The sequence below is a fragment of the Lepidochelys kempii genome, chromosome 1, assembly GCF_965140265.1.
Source record: "Lepidochelys kempii isolate rLepKem1 chromosome 1, rLepKem1.hap2, whole genome shotgun sequence".
Lineage (NCBI taxonomy): Eukaryota > Metazoa > Chordata > Testudines > Cheloniidae > Lepidochelys > Lepidochelys kempii.
The window spans coordinates 96,668,907-96,692,109 of NC_133256.1; the positions used below are offsets into that span (position 1 = coordinate 96,668,907).

At 43.9% G+C, this 23,203-nt stretch overlaps 2 protein-coding genes across 2 annotated transcripts in view; both read left to right on the plus strand.

The window, feature by feature from the left end:
• Positions 1 to 23,203, plus strand: part of HS6ST3 (heparan sulfate 6-O-sulfotransferase 3) — a 538,365-nt gene that overhangs the window by 312,386 nt on the left and 202,776 nt on the right. The gene's annotated exons all lie outside the window — the stretch shown is intronic.
• On the plus strand, positions 1,807 to 3,441 carry LOC140912857 (uncharacterized). The gene is made up of 2 exons (XM_073348048.1): positions 1,807 to 2,324; positions 2,912 to 3,441. Exons 1-2 carry the CDS (start codon positions 1,835 to 1,837, stop codon positions 3,061 to 3,063), a joined length of 642 nt encoding a protein of 213 aa, XP_073204149.1. The 5' UTR covers positions 1,807 to 1,834; the 3' UTR covers positions 3,064 to 3,441.

The window sequence follows — 23,203 nt, forward strand, 5'->3', positions numbered from 1 at the left end:
GTTGATTTGCTATGTGGTGAAGAGGCTGAGTGCTGAAAGCAGAAATATTAGGAACATCATGCCAGTGTGTGGTTATGACAGCTGACAGAAGAATTTAGGCACTGCAGCGAAAGTAGAGATGTCCACAGAACGCAAGCTGATGAAGAGCAGTGGGCAATATCCCAGTTTTATCTACATGAAGGGTGAAACAAAAGGGAATAAATCAACAGCTGGGATCCTTGCCAGTGCTGATCTCTTCTATCTGTAGCTCTTCTGCTGTAACTACAGTACCCTATCAATCAAGGCATTACGATGTCTCTTTTCTGGAGTCAGAATAGATACAGTATTTCCAGGAATCAGGATAACCGCCCATAAATCAGCTGTGTTCTTAATGTGATTTTCTGCTTCATTCTTCCTGAAAGACAAGCCCGGAAGGGAAAGTGTCAGTAATCGTATCTTTGATCTTTGGCGTAATTGGATGATGTCTCTTAAATCTGAGAAGATTGTTGGGCAAACTGAAGCTGAAATCATCTGATGCACTTGTTCAGGGGCTGAGTGGAGTTGCTGGAACACCAGCAGAAATAACCTTTGACACCTTCTACTTTATTGACTCTATTTACTTTTAAACAGCTTCCTGTTTCCTCGGTTTACTTGTTATGGACACGTAATATTTTAATGGGTGCTTGATTAGACTGGCACAATGAATTAGTCATCAGCTTGACATCTATATAGCATTAGGCTCTGTATCTGCTTAGTTAGCACTACATGAAATGCAGGAGTCTATTGAAAATCGGATTTCCATGCTGCTTTGTCAAAGCAAATTTAATCACAGCCAGAACATGTGGCATCCATCATTTCCACTTCAGAAGGCATCAGCTGGCACAGATCAGCCACAGGGAGCACTGCTGCCACTGCGGTCTTTCACTCTCTCATAAAAATTAAATTTAACTATATATCTTTGATAAATGAAGCCGTCTAGACCATCAAACATGATGACTAAGTGTTGTGCATTAAAGAAATCCCCAGCAGTTTCACAATTGGAAGTAAGGTCTCATTCTACCTGGCCTTGAGACTGCCACCTGAACTGGGTTGGCACAATAAGGGCTTTTGGACTTTTCCCTACGGTTTAGGAATGTATTGTTTTCTAGAAATCCCAAATCTAATATTCTAGTTATTTTTACCTGCATTCCAGTGACCTCTCCAAATTCTCTCTCTCTCTCTCTGTTGTTTTTTCTAGTGCATTCATTTCATACAGAAAAGACTTTGTGCCCATATTTTCCCGCTGTTCCAAACGAGAGAAAATAGGCAATTCCCTGTCAGAAATGTCAAACCAGGTAACATAATGTAGCTTATTATTGTTGATTTCAGATATACTTTTACTTTCTTGGTTTTGTTTTATTTCCCCCCATCTTATCTTTTTAGGATTGAAACTTTCTTAGCCCTGGTCTACACTAGGACTTTAGGTCGAATTTAGCAGCATTAAATCGGTGTAAACCTGCACCCGTCCACACGATGAAGCCCTTTATTTCGACTTAAAGGGCACTTAAAATCGATTTCCTTACTCCACCCTGACAAGTGGATTAGCGCTTAAATCAGCCTTGCCGGCTCGAATTTGGGGTACTGTGGACACAATTCGATGGTATTGGCCTCCGGGAGCTATCCCAGAGTGCTCCATTGTGACCGCTCTGGACAGCACTCTTAACTCAGATGCACTGGCCAGGTAGACAGGAAAAGAACCATGAACTTTTGAATGTCATTTTCTGTTTGGCCAGCGTGGCAAGCTGCAGGTGACCATGCAGAGCTCATCAGCAGAGGTGACCATGATGGAGTCCCAGAATCGCAAAAGAGCTCCAGCATGGACCGAACGGGAGGTACGGGATCTGATCGCTGTTTGGGGAGAGGAATCCGTGCTATCCGTTCCAGTTTTCGACATGCCAAAACCTTTGTGAAAATCTCCCAGGGCATGAAGGACAGAGGCCATAACAGGGATCCGAAGCAGTGCCGCGTGAAACTGAAGGAGCTGAGGCAAGCCTACCAGAAAACCAGAGAGGCGAACGGCCGCTCCGGGTCAGAGCCCCAAACATGCAGCTTCTATGATGAGCTGCATGCCATTTTAGGGGGTTCAGCCACCACTACCCCAGCCGTGTTGTTTGACTCCTTCAATGGAGATGGAGGCAATACGGAAGCAGGTTTTGGGGACGAAGAAGATAGCTCACAGCAAGCAAGCGGAGAAACCGGTTTTCCCGACAGCCAGGAACTGTTTTTCACCCTGGACCTGGAGCCAGTACCCCCCGAATCCACCCAAGGCTGCCTCCTGGACCCAGCAGGCGGAGAAGGGACCTCCGGTGAGTGTACCTTTTAAAATACTATACATGGTTTAAAAGCAAGCATGTGAAAGGATTACTTTGCCCTGGCATTCGCGGTTCTCCTGGATGTACTCCCAAAGCCTTTGCAAAAGGTTTCTGGGGAGGGCAGCCTTATTGCGTCCTTCATGGTAGGACACTTCACCACTCCAGGCCAGTAACACGTACTCGGGAATCATTGTACAACAAAGCATTGCAGTGTATGTTTGCTGGCGTTCAAACAACATCCATTCTTTATCTCTCTGTGTTATCCGCAGGAGAGTGAGATATAATTCATGGTCACCTGGTTGAAATAGAGTGCTTTTCTTCAGGGGACACTCAGAGGAGCCCATTCCTGCTGGGCTTTTTGCGTGTGGCTAAACAGAAATGTTCCCCGCTGTTAGCCACAGGGAGGGGGGAAGGTTGAGGAGGTAGCCACGTGGTGGGGGGAGGCAAAATGTGACCTTGTAACGAAAGCACATGTGCTATGTATGTAATGTTAACAGCAAGGTTTACCCTGAAAGAGTGCAGCCACTGTTTTATAAAATGTGTCTTTTTAAATACTGCTGTCCCTTTTTTTTCTCCACCAGCTGCATGTGTTTCAATGATCACAGGATCTTCTCCTTCCCAGAGGCTAGTGAAGCTTAGAAAGAAAAAAAACACACTCGCGATGAAATGTTCTCTGAGCTCATGCTGTCCTCCCACACTGACAGAGAACAGACGAATGCGTGGAGGCAAATAATGTCAGAGTGCAGGAAAGCACAAAATGACCAGGAGGAGAGGTAGTGGGCTGAAGAGAGGGCTGAAGCTCAAATGTGGCGGCAGCATGATGAGAGGAGGCAGGATTCAATGCTGAGGCTGCTGGAGGACCAAACCAGTATGCTCCAGTGTATGGTTGAGCTGCAGCAAAGGCAGTTGGAGCACAGACTGCCACTACAGCCCCTGTGTAACCAACTGCCCTCCTCCCCAAGTTCCATAGCCTCCACACCCAGACGCCCAAGAACTCGGTGGGGGGGCCTCCGGCCAACCAGCCACTCCACCACAGAGGATTGCCCAAAAATCAGAAGGCTGGCATTCAGTAAATTTTAAAGTTGTAAACTTTTAAAGTGCTGTGCTTAAAGTGCTGTGTGGCATTTTCCTTCCCTCCGCCACCACCCCTCCTGGGCTACCTTGGTAGTTATCCCCCTATTTGTGTGATGAATGAATAAAGAATGCATGAATGTGAAGCAACAATGACTTTATTGCCTCTGCAAGCGGTGATTGAAGGGAGGAGAGGAGGGTGGTTAGCTTATAGGGAAGTAGAGTGAACCAAAGGGCGGGGGGTTTCATCAAGGAGAAACAAACAGAACTTTCACACCGTAGCCTGTCCAGTCATGAAACTGGTTTTCAAAGCTTCTCTGATGTGTACCGCGCCCTCCTGTGCTCTTCTAACAGCCCTGGTGTCTGGCTGCGCGTAACCAGCAGCCAGGCGATTTGCCTCAACCTCCCACCCCGCCATAAACGTCTCCCCCTTACTTGCACAGATATTGTGGAGCACACAGCAAGCAGTAATAACAGTGGGAATATTGGTTTCGCTGAGGTCTAAGCGAGTCAGTAAACTGCGCCAGCGCGCCTTTAAACGTCCAAATGCACATTCTACCACCATTCTGCACTTGCTCAGCCTGTAGTTGAACAGCTCCTGACTACTGTCCAAGCTGCCTGTGTATGGTTTCATGAGCCATGGCATTAAGGGGTAGGCTGGGTCCCCAAGGATACGTATAGTCATTTCAACATCCCCAACAGTTATTTTCTGGTCTGGGAATAAAGTCCCTTCCTGCAGCTTTTGAAACAGACCAGAGTTCCTGAAGATGCGAGCATCATGTACCTTTCCCGGCCATCCCACGTTGATGTTGGTGAAACGTCCTTTGTGATCCACCAGAGCTTGCAGCACTATTGAAGAGTACCCCTTGCGGTTTATGTACTCGGCGGCTTGGTGGTCCGGTGCCAAAATAGGGATACGGGTTCCGTCTATGGCCCCACCACAGTTAGGGAATCCCATTGCAGCAAAGCCATCCACTATGACCTGCACATTTCCCAGGGTCACTACCCTTGATATCAGCAGATCTTTGATTGCGTGGGCTACTTGCATCACAGCAGCCCCCACAGTAGATTTTCCCACTCCAAATTGATTCCCAACTGACCGGTAGCTGTCTGGCGTTGCAAGCTTCCACAGAGCTATCGCCACTCGCTTCTCAACTGTGAGGGCTGCTCTCATCTTGGTATTCATGCGCCTCAGGGCAGGGGAAAGCAAGTCACAAAGTTCCATGAAAGTGCCCTTACGCATGCGAAAGTTTCGCAGCCACTGGGAATCGTCCCAGACATGCAACACTATGCGGTCCCACCAGTCTGTGCTTGTTTCCCGAGCCCAGAATCGGCGTTCCAAGCATGAACCTGCCCCATTAGCACCATGATGCATGCATTGGCAGGGCCCATGCTTTCAGAGAAATCTGTGTCCATGTCCTGATAGTTCACGTGACCGCGCTGACGTCGCCTCCTCGCCTGGTATCGCGTTGCCAGGTTCTGGTGCTGCATATACTGCTGGATAATGCGTGTGGTGTTTAATGTGCTCCTAATTGCCAAAGTGAGCTGAGCGGCCTCCATGCTTGCCTTGGTATGGCGTCCGCACAGAAAAAAGGCACGGAATGATTGTCTGCCGTTGCTCTGACGGAGGGAGGGGCGACTGACTACACGGCTTACAGGATTGGCTTCAGGGAGCTAAATCAACAAAGGGGGTGTCTTTACATCAAGGAGTATTTCAGGCAGGACTTCACGGAGGGTTCCAATAAGAAATGGTGCACCTAAGTTATTGTTCTTATTGGAACAAGGAGGTTAACCTGGCTTCTGATTGATACATGGCTAGATTTACCTCGCTGCACCTTCTCTGTGAATGACTGCAGTGTAACCTAGAGGAATGAGTCCCCTAGACGGGGGAGGGGGAGAAGCAAATGAATACAGAACAAATCTGGTCTATTTCTTGTTTTAATCCATTCCATCTATCTTTTACATCTTTGGCTGGCAGCAGACCGTACAGAAGGACTGCATGCCATCCACATCTCATGGCTGCTCGGCAGAAGATGGTACAATATGACTGCTAGCCATCCTCATCTCTTGCCTGCCCGGCAGAAGATAGTACGGTACGACTGCTAGCAATCCGTATCGCCTGCCTGCTCACCATAAGACGGTTCAATAGGACTGACTGCAGGACTACAGAGAATGACCGGGTGAAGTCACTCCAAATTTAGTCCCTGCGCCCATGTCTGCCCAGGCGCTCCCAGCCAACGTGGCCAGGAGCACCTTGGACATGACAATGACAGCTACCAGTCATACTGTACCGTCTGCTGCCACAAGGCAAGAGGTTGCTGCTACTGTGTAGCAATGCCATACCGCGTCTGCCAGCACCCAGGAGACATAGGGTGACGGTTATCTGAGCGGGCTCCATGCTTGCCGTGGTATGGCGTCTGCACAGGTAACTCAGGAAAAAAGGCGCAAAACGATTGTCTGCCCTTGCTTTCACGTAGGGAGGGAGGGAAAGGGGGCCTGACGGTATGTACCCAGAACCACCCACGACAATGTTTTAGCCCCATCAGGCATTGGGATCTCAACCCAGAATTCCAATGGGCAGCGGAGACTGCGGGAACTGTGGGATAGCTATCCACAGTGCAATGCTCCGGAAGTCGACTCTAGCCTCGGTACTGTGGAAGCACTCCACCGAGTTAATGCACTTAGAGCATTTTCTGTGGGGACACACACACTCGAATATATAAAACCGATTTCTAAAAAACCGACTTCTATAAATTCGACCTTATTCCATAGTGTAGACATACCCTTAGATTAGCATTAAAAGTAGACTTCAGTAGATGAAAATCAGATCTAGGGCCTTTTTCAGGGGGTTCTCTCTCTCTCCCACCCTTATCCTCTTTCTATGGAGAATGGCCAAGTATATAATAATATTACTGTTTAATAATTCTCTTGATCTGATACTGTAAAATCTCCATTACCACCACTGTGTCTCAAACTCTGTTCTACTAGATACTAACAGAAGGGATTTTTTTTTCTTTTGCCAGTTCCCAAGTATTATGACACAAGCTTCTTTACACTTTAATAGATAATTAATGTCCTTCAGGACCCATCATGAAACACTAATGGGGCATTAAGAAGATTATATCCAATTACTAATTTGATCTGTAATCCTGCTCCAATAATAATGTGTGTCTGAACTGTCCTACCAGATAGCAGTTAAGTTTCCTATATTCCCACTTCCGCTCCAGGATTGGTTATTGAGGGTTTATAAATATTTTTAAGTTTTGCATGAGTAAAGTACTATTGATATAAAATAGTTTCTCTCTGTAATGACATAAAGAAGAAGCTGATCCACCAAACCACATTGATAACTATCCTCTGTTAACATATTTCATGTCTTCATTAAATTAGCATTCTCCTTTACATCCCCATTGAGCCAATATTTTTGCAGGGTGGTAGCCTTTAGCTAGTGATTTAAAAATGTTATTTTTTTATAAAGGTCTGTTAAGTTTTATGAGAAATATAACATCAGAGTTATAAATACTGGGAGATGGGTAGTCTTGGGTGTCCAAAACAGTCTTTAATTTTTAGAAACCGCCATAGTGTCTCCATGTTATGTGACCTAATCTGTGTATTCCATAATCTTCCCAGATTTCAAAATTCTCCAATTTTGTGTACGTGTAAATTAAACGTAGGTTGCCTTCTACATGAATTAATGTTGTGGAGAAACTGTAATGTCTTATTCCTTGCCAGCAAAGCAGTTGTTGTGTTTTCAGAGATCGATTATTCTTGCAATCCAAGGCACTTTGTTAATGTTTAGTTCTAAAGAGTTCTGCTGTTCTAACTGAAATAGAATGTATGCCTAAGTTTGGAACCCAATTAACAGTAGCTCTTAACTGTCTGGCTTGGTATTATACTTCAGTGTTTGTGACTCCCAGTTTGACAGGTCTGTAAAGTATATTAACATTTAAGTGGAGTTTCGTTTTTTCCATGTGAGGTGAAATTTCTTTTTGCATTTGCATTCCTGAAGCAGTTTCACCGATACCATAATTAGAAGTTACTGAAATAAAAGGGTGAGTTGAGGCAGAAAATTAATTTTGATGTAACTGTCCAGTCTATCCAGGAAAAATAGTTCTGTTCCATATCTCCAAATAATGGAGTACAATTAAGATAATATAAACTGATGTATATTACTTAACTATACTCCCAACTACTTAATTGAATCTTACTCATAAAATTTGGATTCAATGGGGGGAATCAGTTGTATTTTCATGCCAAAATTTTCCAGACTTCGTTTTGTTTTGTACCTTTCCAAAACTATTAAATTCCATATTTTTTTACTCAAGGTAATTGTGGGGATTGGTTAAGAAAAATACAATTTTATTTTGGATACTTGCTATTTTTATTGCATAAGCTCAGTTATTGCCTCAGATTCTTTGGCTGAATGGTTCCATGGTCAGTGCAGAAATCAGGAGGACATCCTTGCCTGGTGCCTCTAGATAAAATGAAAATATTTATCTTCACCTTTGCAGTAAACTAGTGATATAGTGCTTTTATTATTCTAAGAAAGTTCTGTCCAATTCTATGTTGCTCAAAGGCAGACAGCAAAAAATCCACTTTTACTCGAGGTTTTTCAGCAGCTAATGTTAATACTGTACATGGATTTTATCTGACCAGACAGTATGGATCGCTACCAACAGTAGTTTAACTTTGTCTGTCTGTTAACTCTCTGTTATGAAGAATTCTCATCTCTCTGTATATACGTAGACAGGGTTTTTTAACCATACACAATTTTTTTTTAACATCATGGTTTAATAGGGGGAATAAGAGGGGCACACACAGCAAGATCTTTAGCTAGCTTGGGCAGAACTCTTATGTATCCTTATCTTATTGATTTCTGAAGCTTATTCCCATCAATACAAAGTTGAAAAATCTGTCCGTGGGCCTAAAAATATCATTTTGATGTCTTATTAAATTCCATTGGATGCATGTCTGGGCTGGGTTTCACCTGATTTTAAATATGAGGTAACTGTCCCTACCTCTTCATTCAGAATGGCTGCTGCTAATAAGCTTTTTCTATCCAAGTCTATAAATATCGAGATGTTAGCTCCCCGTAGATAGTGGGTAGCTTTTTCCTGTTTCTGGGTTTTCAGACTTGTACAAATTGTGCTAGTACTCTGCAAAAACAATGCTAGTTTCTTTGGAGCGTGTGGTAGTTTTTGGCTAGGTATGTTTGAATTGGGGATTTTTGCCCCACTCGCATCCATGCCAAAAGTCTGTCCCCTGTATTCCCTTTCTTGTAATATTTCTGCTTTGTATATATTTGCTTTTTTTCAGTTTGATCTGTTAATAAGGTATCTAATTTCGTTCTTCCATTTTGAAATTGTTGAAGTATTTTTTAATCAGTTTGTTCGGGTGACTGCCCTAATCTATTTTTTTTCCATTTCAAGCTATTGTGTCTAGTCTGTTTTGTATCTGAAAGGCTCTGCTAATTAACTGACCTCTTCTTATTATAGCTTTCCCTGCATCTCTCAGCAGGTCCTTCTTAATGTTATTTTATTATTAAGTTTAAAGCTTTGAAGGATATAATTTTAATAGCTTCCATTCTTAGGGCATCTGCTGCAATTCATGAAGAAGGAGGAAAAGGATTGACCACCTCTTGCAGAGCCTTATTGCTACTGGTGGTCAGGCCCAGCATCTGTTACAGGCAATGGGAATTTTCCCAGCGGGGGCACTCTTGTAAGAGTGTCCTGAGAGGCATGGCACAGTAAGGGCCAGAGCATCTTTATTTCCTTGGTTGATGATTTGATCCTTTCTGAGATCTCAATCTATCAGCCCAGCTCACAGTTCTGCAGGGTGGAGGCTGAGGTGGTTAGAGCTAGCCTCACGAGGAAATGTGAATATCTGGAAGAGGTCCTTGAACTGGACTCTACAACCAGCTGCTTGATGTGTTCATAGTTGCCGGTGCTGCTTTGCAAACTGTTGTTGTTTTTTGTACCAGTTTAAGCTTTCTTCATTTGTGTGTCTTCTTTTCCTGAACACACAGAGGAAAAGTTAGGTTATAGTTGTGGCAGAAAAATATTGACATGTATCTGCAATCTTGATGAAGTCAAGGGAACTACTATGGACCACAGGATCAGAAGGATGAGGTAGGTGAGGCTTTCTTTGGACAACTAACTGAAGTTTCCAGATCAGAGGCCCTGATTCTAATGGGGGACTTCAATGACCATGACAGCTGCTGGGAGAGCATTACAGCAATGCACAGACAATCCCAGGAAGTTTTTGGAGAGTGTTGGGGACAACTTCCTGGTACAAGTGCTGGAGGAACCAACTAGGGGCTCTGCTCCTCTTGATCTGCTCTTACAAACAGAGAAGAATTGGTAGGGGAAGTAGAAGTGGGTGGCAACCTAGGCAGCAGTGACCATGAGATGGTTGAAGGAAGGAGAGTAGCAAAATATGGATCCTGGACTTCAGAAAAGCAGACTTAGACTCCCTTAGGGAACTGATGGGCAGGATCCCCTAGGAGGCTAATATGAGGGGGCAAGGAGTCCAGGAGAGCTGGCTGTATTTTAAAGAAGACTTATTGAGGGTGCAGAAACAAACCATCCTGATGTGCAGAAAGAATAGCAAATATGGCAGGCGACCAGCTTGGCTTAACAGTGAAATCTTCAGTGAGCTTAAACTCAAAAAGGAAGCTTACAAGAAGTGGAAATTTGGACAGATGACTAGGGAGGAGTATAAAAATATTGCTAGAGCATGCAGGCGTGTAATCAGGAACACCAAGGCACAATTGGAGTTGCAGCTAGCAAGGGATGTGAAGGATTACATAAAAGGTTTCTACAGGTATGTTAGCAACAAGAAGAAGGTCAGGGAAAGTGTGGGACCCTTACTGAATGGAGGAGGCAACATAGTGACACATGATGTGGAAAAAGCTGAAGTACTCAATGCTTTTTTTCCCCTCAGTCTTCATAGACCAGGTCAGCTCCCAGACTGCTGCACTGGGCAGCACAGTATGGGGAAGTGGTGAGCAGCCCTCAGTGCTGAAAGAAAAGGTTAAGGACTATTTAGAAAAGCTGGACACGCACAAGTCCATGGATCCAGTTCTAATGCATCCAAGGGTGCTGAAGGAATTGGCTGATGTGATTGCAGAGCCATTGGCCATGATCTTTGAAAAATCGTGGGTGATCGGGGAAGATCCCGGACAATAGGAAAAAAGGCAAATATAGTGCCCATCTTTAAAAAAGGGAAGAAGGAGAACCCTGGGAACTACAGACCGGTCAGCCCCACTTCATTCCCCAGCAAAATTATGGAGCAGGTCCTCAAGGAATCCATTTTGAAGCACTTGCAGGAAAGGAAGGTGATCAGGAACAGTCAACATGGATTCACCAAGGGCAAGGCATGCCTGACCAACCTGATTACCTTCTGTGATGAGATAACTGACTCTGTGGATATGGGGAAAGCGGTGGATGTGATATATCTTGATTTTAGCAAAGTTTTTGATATGTTCTCCCACGGTATTCTTGCCAGCAAGTTAAAGAAGTATGGATTGGATAGAGCTAGGCTGTTCTCAGAGTTGGCAGATGACAGAACAAGAAGCAATGGTCTCAAGTTGCAGTAGGGAAGATCTAGGTTGGATATTTGGAAACACTATTTCACTAGGAGGGTGATGAAGCACTGGAATGGGTACCTAGGGAGGTGGTGGAATCTCCATCCTTAGAGGTTTATAAGGCCCGGCTAGACAAAGCCCTGGCTGGGATGATTTAGTTGGGATTGGTCCTGCTTTGAGCAGGGGATTGGACTAGATGACCTCCTGAGGTCTCTTCCAACCCTGATATTCTATGATTAGCATCATACAGAACTTTTGGTATTTGTATGTGCCCAAAAATGCCTCTTTGCCATATGCTGATAGTGATAGATAACTCAGTCATGTGGTCTGTCTGTCTTGGAAGAGAGACACAAAAAGAGAGGTGGAAGGAGAAGACCTATGATGAGAAAATGTGCGTCACAGTTTAAGATGTGATTGTTTAAAATGATGATTGGCTTCAGTGTGTGAAAGCAGAAATGCAGGAATATGAAATAAATAAAATGTGACCTCTTTTTTGGTGTACCCTGTCTTATTGTTCCATTTTCTCTCTTCAAAGGAATGAATCTCCTGCTTTCATTATTTTTTCTTTTTGTCTGCACACCTTCAATCTTTCTCTTCTCTGCCTGCTGATTCTTATTTTGTCTCTTCTTTTCCCATCTCCAGTCTTTCCTTGAGGGCTCCCATACACTGATACTGTCACTTCATTTCTAAACTTCCTGTCTCTGACTCCTCAATCTGTTGCTCATTCATCTTCTTGTAACCATAGGCACCTCAGCCACCAGGCAGTCTTCCCTTCTGTAAGCCCTCCTACTCTGTCAGTGTGTCTGTGGGACTCCGAGAATCTCAGTACTTCCCCTTCAGCAGGACTGTGTCCCCTGCCTCTTGCATAGGCTACATGCTGAAGCAAGCATCTCTAGTTCCGTGCCCTGGTCGCTGCTCTCTTAGGGCAAAATGAAGCTTGTGGGTTTCCAGAGCTGGTGGTTCAACAGGAAATTAAGACAGCATTTTAGGAATATTGCAGAAGTGGAGGCCCTCACCATTTGCCACTCAGGGAACATGAGTCAGATGATCCTCTCCATCCATGCTGGCTTTGACCCATCTGTTTGGTTGCTTCCCATTTGTACTCACAGAAATACCAAAAACTCAGTGGGGATTATGGTACACCCTAGTACATGGCATCCTAGTTGGGTGCATAGTTCACCTAGGTCTGAGCTGCAACAATTTCATTAATGACATAGGTACAAAAACAGCTTATGAGTGTACAGTGGATCAAAACTGCAGAAATATACAGGAATCAGTAAAACTGTATCCAGATGATATTGCATCAACCGAATAGGAGAGTGTAATGGAAATAAGAAAACTAATTTTGCTGTGCAAATTGTATTTCTATTCAGTACTAATATAATATGTATTTTCAGTAAGACCAGCTAAGCATTGATCACAGAGCTTCAGATTACCCATCCCATGGTACTAAAACAGAGTATCTACAGGACCTCTCACCCAAAATGTGTCATTAGATGTTCTGGTGAGAAGTCATATTTTATTATGTCACTAGTCTTAGTCTCTGAATAATTTATACTCTAATCCTAATGGCATTTATGGGAAATAACAGGGACTAATAATACTATTTATGCTAATTCTTTCTTTTAATGTTAATTATAAAGATCAGTCTTCTTATTTTAAATGTATAACAGTTTGGGAAAGGAATGGTGGTTTGTTTTAACCTCTTGCCTGGATTATTAAACAGGAAGAAATCATCTGTATTTTAGAAAAATAAAACCCAAACCACTTTCATATTATATGATCAATTTGTGCACTTTTTACCGATTCTGGATTGTGTTCAGATTAGGATGATAATATATATAATGCAATAATATTCAATATATTGGATATTTAATAATTTGATCATTAGATTTCTCAGTTTTTCCCATTATGATATCTTCAAACTTTTGAGCCATTAACACAATAAAATAACATCCCTGCACAAAGAAGCAATTGTGGTCGGAAGGATTCAATGTGTAGTGGAAGAGGCTCAGTGATTCTTTTTGCAGTGTATTTTTGACAGGTTCAGTCACAGAGACCCCCTTGGGACTGTCACCTGATGTGCTGAAACTACCTCTGAGCCCACTTTCCCTGCCAGCTTGCGACTCCAAAACCCTGTCTTGGTGAGCCAGACATGCTAGCCTGCTGCAACACAGACCCAGGGTCTGAACCACACTCCTAAAGCTGCAGACTTAACTGAAAACAGCTCATCACCCAGACACCCAGCTCCCAATGGGATCAAAACCCCAAATAAATCCGTTTTACTCTGTATAAAGCTTATACAGGGTAAACTCATAAATTGTCCGCCCTCTGTAACACTGATAGAGAGATATGCACAGCTGTTTGCTCCCCCTGGTATTAATCACTTACTCTGGGTTATTTAATAAACAAAATTGATTTTATTAAGTATAAAGAGTAGGATTTAAGTGGTTTCAAGTAATAACAGACAGAACAACGTACGTTACCAAGCAAAATTAAAACAAAAACATGCAAGTCAAAGCCTAATACATTAAGAAATTGATTACAGGTAATATCTCACCCTCAGAGATGTTCCAATAAGCTTCTTTCACAGACTAGACTCCTTCCTAGTCTGGGCCCAATCCTTTTGCCTGTTACAGTCTTTGTTCGTTTGAGCTCAGGTGGTAACTAAGGGATTTCTCATGACTGGCTTCCTCCTTTGTTCTGTTCCACCCCCTTTTATAGCTTTTACACAAGGTGGGAAACTTTTGTCTCTCTGGGTCCTCACCCCTCCTTCTAAATGGAAAAGCACCAGGTTTAAGATGGATTCCAGTACTAGGTGACATGGTCACATGTCCAAGCCTCCATTCTTCCCTGCCTGACTCACAGGAACACAGGAAGGCTTGCAAGTAAACAGAGCCATTTACAACCAATTGTTCTAGTCAATGGGAGCCATCAAGATTCTAACCCACCAGTAATGGCCCACACTTTGCATAATCACAATAGGACTTCAGAGTTAGACTTCATATTTCTAGTTTTAGGTACAAGAATGATACATACATACATACAAATAGGATGAACACACTCAGTAGATCATAAGCTTTGTAATGATACCTTGCAAGAGACCTTTTGCATAAAGCATATTCCAGTTACATCATATTTACACTCATAGGCATATTTCCATAAAACAATGGAGTGCAATGTCATTATGGTATATGGCAGAGAAAATAAATGAAGAGTACAGGAATATGGGAGGATAGAAATAACAGTAATACTGAGAACTAGATTACATATTATAATGCCAAAACTCAAAGGCAAAGATGACCTTTTCCAGAACTAACTTGCTGTAGAAGAGTCTGAATCCAAATATCCATCCTCTTACACAACAAAATATAACAATGCATAGTAGCAGCATTTCAGGTGATCTAACAGTTATACTAATTGTTCATCAGATGATATTACATGCTATTTTTGAATTAGTATAGAAATAGTTGAAAAGATGATAAAGTACAACAACCACAAAGTCAGAGACATTGTAAAGCATTGAAATGCAGAATTAAGTTTCCCCAAATAACCTTATCTTATTACCCTGTGCACACTCCAAATAAGATTGATACATATTTGATTAGTACCACTGTTGATATGTTAAATCCTACTGCACTGACATTTGTCAAGAAACTCTGGTGTCTAGAATCCTCTTGATCCCTGTATAACTTTAGTTATGGTGACCAGACGTCCCGTTTTTAAAGAGAGAGTCCTGTATTTCAGCCCTCCTGCAGGTGTCTTGACTTTTTCTAAAAACAGGCATTGTCCCGTATTTTCTATCTACCCCCCATCAGTACTAGTGGGTCCAGCTGCTGGTCAGATCCCTGCTCACCAGCCGCCCACCCACCAGTGGTGAGTGGAGTGGTCCAGGGGCCAACAATGCAGGTGGATATACAAGGCTGGCAGCGGGGCGAAGATGCAGCGTGCGGGGCCTGTCAGCATAGCCCCTGCTGTGTTCCAGATCTCAGACAGCAGGGCCCTACCACCCTTTCCCACTGATACTGGCTGTGAGCTGCGGTGGTGGGTGAGTGCAGACAGGCACCAGATGGTGACTGGTTACGTGTAATCTCTGCTGTCCACCCATCAACCCTTTATGTGCTTCTGCTCTTTCTGTCTTCTCCCTGCTTTGCCCCTTCACTCCCCCCCAGTCCCGCCACTACTCCATATTCCCCCCGATGGGGCACATCTTGCTTCCAGCGCCCATGGTCAGAGTGCTCAGCTCACCACACTCTGGCTGGCAAGCTCCTTCCTTCCCCCACTTCCTCTGGCTGGGGCACTGACCAGGAGGAGCCAAGCCCTGCATGTGCCAAAGCCCTGCACAGCGCTGGCATGGGGAAGCCTCACCGCCCTTCAGTGGCTGGAAGCAGCTCCCGTCCCTTCTTTCCTGCACAGTGCCATAAGCGCTGCTGGCCACATTCTGGTGTGAACCCTGGCAGAAATCTGAGGAGAGGGGGCATGTTACCCTGTGTGCCTGCCCAAGTGTTGCCTTGGGAAGATATGGCACCCAGTATCAGGAGAGGTGGGCCCATCCTGGGGGCCTAGCCAGGCATGGAGGGTAGAGAGTGCCTGGCAGGGAGGGGAGGGTCAGTCGGTTATCCGCCCTGTGTGAGACAGGTATAAGAGAGTGGGTGTGTGTCACCTCTCCCTGTGTGAAGCCTTAAAGATAAAAAGGCAAATAAAAAAATCCAACTACACAGTATTTCTTTTTAACGTGGGTTCAGTCAACTTGATGTTAATTTGAACATTTGTACTGTATAGTTCTGATTGGTTGCCATGGAACTTGCTTGAATACAAGTAATTTTACCAGGTGTCCTGTATTCAGCATAAGGAAATATGGTCACCCCAACTTTAGTGGTTCATCTATAGATTTTCAGGAGTCTGCAGCCACAGAAAAACTCATGTAGCAGAGTATATGTAGTCAAACAAAATAGGATATGTGGGACATAAGCTATCCATGGCCACTGCTGATATTAAAGGGTTAAAATGGTTTCAGAATTCCCATGTTTAAAGTAAATGAACAGTATTGGAAAGTTTGGATGGTAACTGTTGTGTATATGAAGTGTAACGTTAGTATCTTGTGAATAGAGCAGTGGTTCTCAAACTTCAGTATTTGTGACCCTTTTTCACACAGCAAGCCTATGAGTGCGATTTCCCCCCCCCCCCCCATATAAATTGAAAACACATTTTTTATATTTTATACTATTATAAATGCTGGAGGCAAAGTGGGGTTTGGAGTTGGAGGCTGACAACTTACATTAACGCTCCACATAATAACCTGGTGACATTGTGAGGGGTCACGATCCCCAGTTTGAGAACCCGTGGAATAGAGTGAACTGGAGGATGATCTGTTGTCATGTCAGTGGCATATAATGGATGAGTGGTGAAAATTTATTAGGGGAGCAGTGAATGTGTTGTTTGTGGTACAATATGGTGACGATATGTGGCTCATATTGTCAGTGAAGATGTATGGTGTACTGGTGTAAAGTCTCCTCCAGAGTATGAATCTGGAAGCAGAATCTGTTTGGGATTGTAGTGAGATGGAGTGGCCTCCCACTGAACCAGAGGGGGAGGAGCCACTCTGTGATCCCTGGTGGAGCCAGGCCAGGCTCACCCCTTCTGCTGGAAGCTAAGGGGTGGGACAGGAAGTATAAAAGGCAGGGCCTCTATCTCGGTTGACTCTGAGCCAGGGAGCAGACATCTCCAGGGCACTGCAGATCCCTGGAGCGGAACCTGTGCTGCACTACGCCCTGCCTGAGGGCCTGAGCCCTAGATTGATTTGTCCTCTGCTTAAGGTTGCCAACTTTCTAATTCCAGAAAAAGAGAGACTAACTTCAGTTAGTTGTCCGAAGAAAGCCTCGTCTACCTCATCCTTCTGATCCGGTTGACTATAGCACATGACCACCATAACATCACACTTGTTGCTCTTGCCTCTAAACTTAACCCAAAGACTCTCAACAGGCTTTTCTCCAGTTTCATACTGGAGCTCTGAGCAATCCTACCGCTCTCTTACATACAATGCAACTCGTCCACCTTTCCTCCCATACCTGTCCTTCCTGAACAGTTTATACCCATCCATGACAGTGCTCCAGTCATGTGAACTGCTGCACCAAGTTTCTGTTGTTCCAATCACGTCATAGTTCCTTGATTGTGTATATGATACATTGGCTCGTCTGCAATTACTAGTCAACAACATTCACTTTTTAAGAAATAATACATTTCTTTTAGAGTTTCCTTCTCTTTTAAAAACTTGTTATGAAATGCGTACACACATATTTTAGGTCATAAATATTTTTGTGCACAAGCCAGCAAAAGGAATAAAAGTCAGAGTTACACTGCAAATTTTATTCACCCAGGTATACACACATGCGGCAATACACACACCTCCCTACACAAAGACATACAGTCTCTTATACGCATACAATGCATACATGCACACACTTGCCTACAGAGACGCTTTTTCATATGCTTTTCCAGGGGCTGCCTGAATATCCAGCTGGGAGGGGTGAAGGGTGGACTGGAGGGGAAAAGATGGGGGTCGGGGGGTGGAGGAGAGAGGATGGGGAGGGAAAGAGGCCAAGGATGAGAACAGGGCTGTGGTGAGAGGGAGCAGTGAAGGAGAGAGGGTATGTGGGGTGGATGGGGATGCAGTGGGAGGCAGAAGGTTACAGGTACATGAGGATGTGGAGTGCACAGGGGTGTATAGGGACATAATGGGAGTGCAGCAGTATATGGAGGTGAATGGGGTGCAGGGCTGTGGAGGGTGAGGGACATGGGGGTGGCGGCACTAGGTAGAGAGGATGGGTGGGAGACTGCTGTAAGGGGTGCTGGGATGGGTAGGTGTCGGGCAGGACAGGATCAGTTAGGGGAGGGATTCAGTGACGGAGATGGGGGTGCAGCCCCATTCCCAGCACTCAGAGATGGGGATACACATACCGCAAACTCCTGGGTGCTGGCGGTGGTGTGGCAGATGGACCGCGGTTTGCCACAGCTCGAACCCAGCCACACGAGGAGTGGGAGGAGAAGAGGGCTGGGCAGCAGTTCCTCCCCTGCCCTGACCCAGCTAATGGGAGCTGCATCTACAGGTGCGGGGTGAGGTGAACTCTCTCCATAATTCAGCCCCGAAGTGGCCTCTGTGCAGTAGGAAATTCTCCAGAAGAATTTCAGGTTTGTTCAAAACCATACAGGCTATGGTTATCTAAAGTTCTGAGAACATTTTAAGAGGAAAGAATTACTACTTCCCACCATTGATGTGGTGTTCGGCCCAGCACGTGGAACACTGTTTACATGTGTATGACTGCCCACTTAGCAAGTTTCTTCTTAGACAATTTCTACCTGAAGCAGGAAAAGTCAAAGGTACAATAGAGTCAGCATGTTCAGAAAAGGACGAATCAAAGCATCTTTTAAATCCTCTTGAACATTTTTCCTCTTTAGTATTAATACCACTTTTTATGTGGGTTGTCAGGGGTTGAAGGTGATTTTTACACAATGTTTACTCTTTCTAATTCTGTATTAATTTTCCAGTATTTTGCCTTTCCTTTCTATTTTTTCTGCATTTCTAATTTATGTCTACGCAACCATTTCCAATGTCTTTTGTTGTTTTATTATGTTTTGCATTTTTCTTCTTCTGTTGTTGTTGTTAGAAGGTATCCAGTGAAATACAGAACAGGCAAAAAACAAAGGCTGGATTCTCAAAAGAGCCGTAAAACCATCTTAGCTGGCTTGTAGGAGATTGTCCCTGTGTAGAGGAGGTCTCCAGTAGTGTGTAGAGTCACTGTAGGAGTTCCTGTGGCACGCTCTCCCAGTTGTTGGCATGGCTGGGGTGCCCCTGTTTCTAGCTCATTCCCAGCTGGGGGAAAGCCTCTCTGTAGACTGTTTGCAGCTGGCATAAAATCCTTCAGGAAATCCAAGAAAAAATGATGTTATGTCCTGCTAAGAAGGTCTCTAGATTTGGGCACTGAGGGACTGTCAAGTGCTGTGAATTTCAAAACCTGAGTCCACAACTGAGAGCCCTTCCTTCAGCAATGAAGTGTTCAAATACAGGAATTGACAGCAGGAACTCTCAGGTGATATTAATTACAGTGATATTAGGGGAGGGTGACAGCTGGTCTCATGTTACTTTGTCCCAGAACTGTCCAAAGCTTTAGAGATCATCACAAATGCTTCAGTCTGCACCCAGAAGCAAACAGAAAATCCGTATGGAGACTTGGGCACAGATGTGAGTGACTGACTCACATATTCAGGTAGTAGGACATTTCATCACACTCTAGATGAGCCTTGAAGTGTGGCAAAATATTTATATTAAAAATTGTAAATCCAAGATCTCTGGGTCCAATCACTTTTTTAGTAATCTCGAAAAAATTCATTATCTTATTTTGTGGCCTTCCCCCAAAACAATTATTTTGTTTCATGAGCTACTTGCATTGTTTTTTCTTTTACAGTAAATCTGAGAACTTTAGCAATCAGTGCAAAATGTTTGGCATTTGGGGCCAGTTTAGGAGCCAGGGACTTGTGTTCTCCTTCTACATCAAATTTAAAGTCATCCAGCAGGCTGAGCACTCCTGACAGGAGCTGGAGTCCAGATTCTAGGGGTTTGCCTTTCTCTGCTCCTTCAGGTACTCTTATAATTCTCAAATTATGGTGGAGAGATCTCCCCTTGAGGTCTGCCGCTTCAGATTTAAGAGAAGATAAGTCTGTTAGGCCTCTCTGCACCTGGGAAGAGAGCCCTTGTGCTTGATCTTCCAGTGATGATATTTTTTCTCCCTTCTGCTTCATTCACCTGTCCTGTCAGTGCTTTTAGAGAGGAGTTAATTGAGGTAACAGTCTGTTGTATTGTGGCCTTGATATGTAGTGGGTCTGCAGCAACTTTCTCCAGCAGGGCCATCAGCCATCTTGTTCAGGAAATATGGGGAAGTCTCTATTCTCCTTGTCTTTCCAGTGGTGCTGGAACTAGTGCTGCTAGGGGTGCTGCTGCACTTGAAGTAGTAATAACAAACACCAAATACATGGTTTCCTGGGTTCCATCATCAGCACCCCCACTATAAAATTTGTTCCAGCATCCCTGTGTCTTACAACCACTTTCAGAGCCCATAGCAATTACCTGCTGACATTCCAGAGATTTGGGGATACCCTGTTCCTGTTTCTTTTTGTGGAGGGGATTGGGGTATGGTCAGGGGCCCTGGGCTCAGAACATAAGAATGGCCTTACTGGGTAATACCAAACGTCCATTTAACCCAGTATCCTGTCTTCTGACAGTGGGCAGTGCCAGGTGTCCCAGAGGGAATGAACAGAACAGGTAATCATCAAGTGATCCATCCCTTGTCGCCCATTCCCAGCTTCTGGCAAACAGAGGCTAGGGATACCATCCCTGTCCATCTTGGCTAATAGCCATTGATTGACCTATTCCCCCATGAACTTATCTAGTTCTTTCTTGTAAACCTGTTATGGTCTTGGCCTTCACAACATCCTCTGGCAAGGAGTTTCACAGGTTGACTGTGCGTAGTGTGGAAAAAATACTTCCTTTTGTTTGTTTTAAACCTGCTGCCTATTAATTTCATTTGGTGACCCCTAGCTCTTGTGTTATGAGAAGGAGTAAATAACACTTCCTTCTTTACTTTCACCACACCAGTCATGATTTTATAGACCTCAATCATATCCCCCCTTAGCTGTTTCTTTTCCAAGCTGAAAAGTCCCAGTCTTATTATTCTCTCCTTATATGGCAGCCATTCCATACTCGTAATCATTTTGTTGCCCTTTTCTGAACCTTTTCCAATTCCAATAAATCTTTTTTGAATTGAGGTGACCACATCTGCACGGAATATTGCAGATGTGGGCATACCATGGATTTATATAGAGGCAATATGATATTTTCTGTCTTATTATCTATCCCTTTCTTAATGATTCCCAATATTCTGTTTGCTTTTTTGACTGCTGCTGCACATTAAGTAGATGTTTTCAGAGAACTATCCACAATGAATCCAAGAACTCTTTGACCAGATCCTGTGCTCCACTGAGGACTAAATCCACAATTACCTCTCCTCTTGTGGGTTCTAGGACTAGCTTCTCCAAGAAGCAGTCATTTAAGGTGTCAAGAAACTTTATTTCTGCATCCCATCCTCAGGTGACATGTACCCAGTCAATATGGGGATAGTTGAAATCCCCCGTTACTACTGAGTTTTTTATTTTAATAACCTCTCTAATCTCCCTGAGCATTTCACACTCACTATCACCATCCTGGTCAGGTAGTCAGTAATATATCTCTACTGCTATATTTTTATGACTAGAGCATGGAATTACTATCCATAGAGATTCTGTGGTGCAGTTTGTTTCATTTAAGATTTTTACTTCATTTGATTCTACACATTCTTTCACATATAGTGCGACTCCCCCACCAGCACAAGCTGTTCTGTCCTTCTGATATATTTTTGTACCCTGGTATTACTGTGTCCCATTGATTGTCTTCATTCCACCTGGAATGGAAGTGGGTAGCGGATGGCACTGAAGCTCAAAGGATGTAGTTCACCATGACACATGGTGCTCCTTGGAGTCCTCTAAATAGACATGTTTGAAAATTTTCCCCTACATCCTTGGATAAAAGACAGTATTTTAGGTCACTGATGACACACCCACCAGTTGTTGAAGCAAGTAAACAGCCTGAACGGGCTCTAGATGAGCAATATTGATCCCTCCTCTACCCCATAGATGGCCACTGGGGGCAGAGCAGAAAAAAGGAATATGAGTAGAAGAAACTGGAGTCTTGGCAGTTGCCCACATCCATCCATAAAATGAAGATAAAATTTTCTATATTGTATAAAATAAATAGTCATTTTTCTATCATTCTGATTCACTATACAAAAAAGGGATTTCTTCTTTCTGAGTTTTATAACCCCAGTCAGCAGAATGTACAGTTTTTCACAATTACATGCTGTGTGGTGCAAATTCAGGTTTTTTTGCATGGGGAGACTGAGGATGGAATATATTTTCAAAGACATTTTTAAAACATTTGTGGAGAGCAGATGCATGCTGAGTCAGAGTTCAGAGGATTAGAATATTATACACTGATTATATCAGGCAACAGCTGTGACTCTGACTTGAGTGCTAAGTTTACATATAAATTGCATTTCTTCTGGGAGCAATCAAAAATACTAATATTTGATCAAGAAATTACTAGTTGAACCTTTAAATTGCATCATAAGAGGCTCAATGACCTTTATTTAAGACGATTCTTTAGGGACTAAAAAATTAGCTCATCTGACTTTGAGCTTCATTTAGACTAGAGTAGCCTCAGATACATCATTAGTGACTGAGGCTGGAATCCACAGAGGGATTTAGACATTGTAACGCTGAGCATCATGGGAGCCTAAATTTTAGACACCTAGAAAATCCTAGTAACAACATTGTGATCCACAAAGCTGAATTAGACACCTAGGCTCCCTGTACAATGAAAAGTCCTTAGAATGGGATCCATAAAAACAGCATGCTAGGCAGGGAGCTGCCTAACCTAGCCAATGGGGGATGCCAAAGTGCTAAGCCTTGCCGCTTTCTCAGAGATAGGCACCTAAATCCAGGCTGTAAAGAGGCATCTAGGTCTGCTAGTGATCCATGAATGGGAGCCCCTCTCCTGGATTATGCCCCTATGTAGTTTCTTGAAGGAATGGGTGAGGTTCCTGCTTCCTGCGCACATAACCATCAGACTAATTAGGGTGGAATCCATGGAGCTAGATAGGTGCTAAACCCAGATTTAGGTGCCCAAGTTCCTCACTATGATACACAGAACTTCTGCCGAATCCTGTAGGCACCTATATTTGTGCCTCTGGGCATGCATGCTACTTCCTCACTCTAGGTGTTTGGATGCCTAGGTCCCAGAGTGATTCACCAACCGGGGAAGACAAGTGTTCAGCCACTCAGCTTGCCCAGCGGAGCAATCCTGTAGCCGTCCTCTGAGCATGCCTACCTGACTGGGCCCCATGCAAAAGAATGGAGAAGGAGCAGGTGGTGGTGCTTATAACTTTTAGCCTAATAGTTAGTGCACTCACATGGGATTGGAAGACCCAGATTCAATTCCCCTCTTCCTAGCAGAGTCCTAGAGTTTCAGGCCAGGGAGGGAGAAATTGAAGGACACTAGATTCTGAAGAAAGAAAAGGAGTACTTGTGGCACCTTAGAGACTAACCAATTTATTAGAGCATAAGCTTTCGT

What these genes read in the sequence shown, in the direction of transcription:
- LOC140912857 (XM_073348048.1), top strand. Translation starts at nt 1,835, where the DNA reads ATGGACCGAACGGGAGGTACGGGATCTGATCGCTGTTTGGGGAGAGGA. An exon ending in AGGCGGAGAAGGGACCTCCG is followed by an intron (nt 2,325 to 2,911) that starts GTGAGTGTACCT and finishes TTTCTCCACCAG; the next exon opens with CTGCATGTGTTTCAATGATC.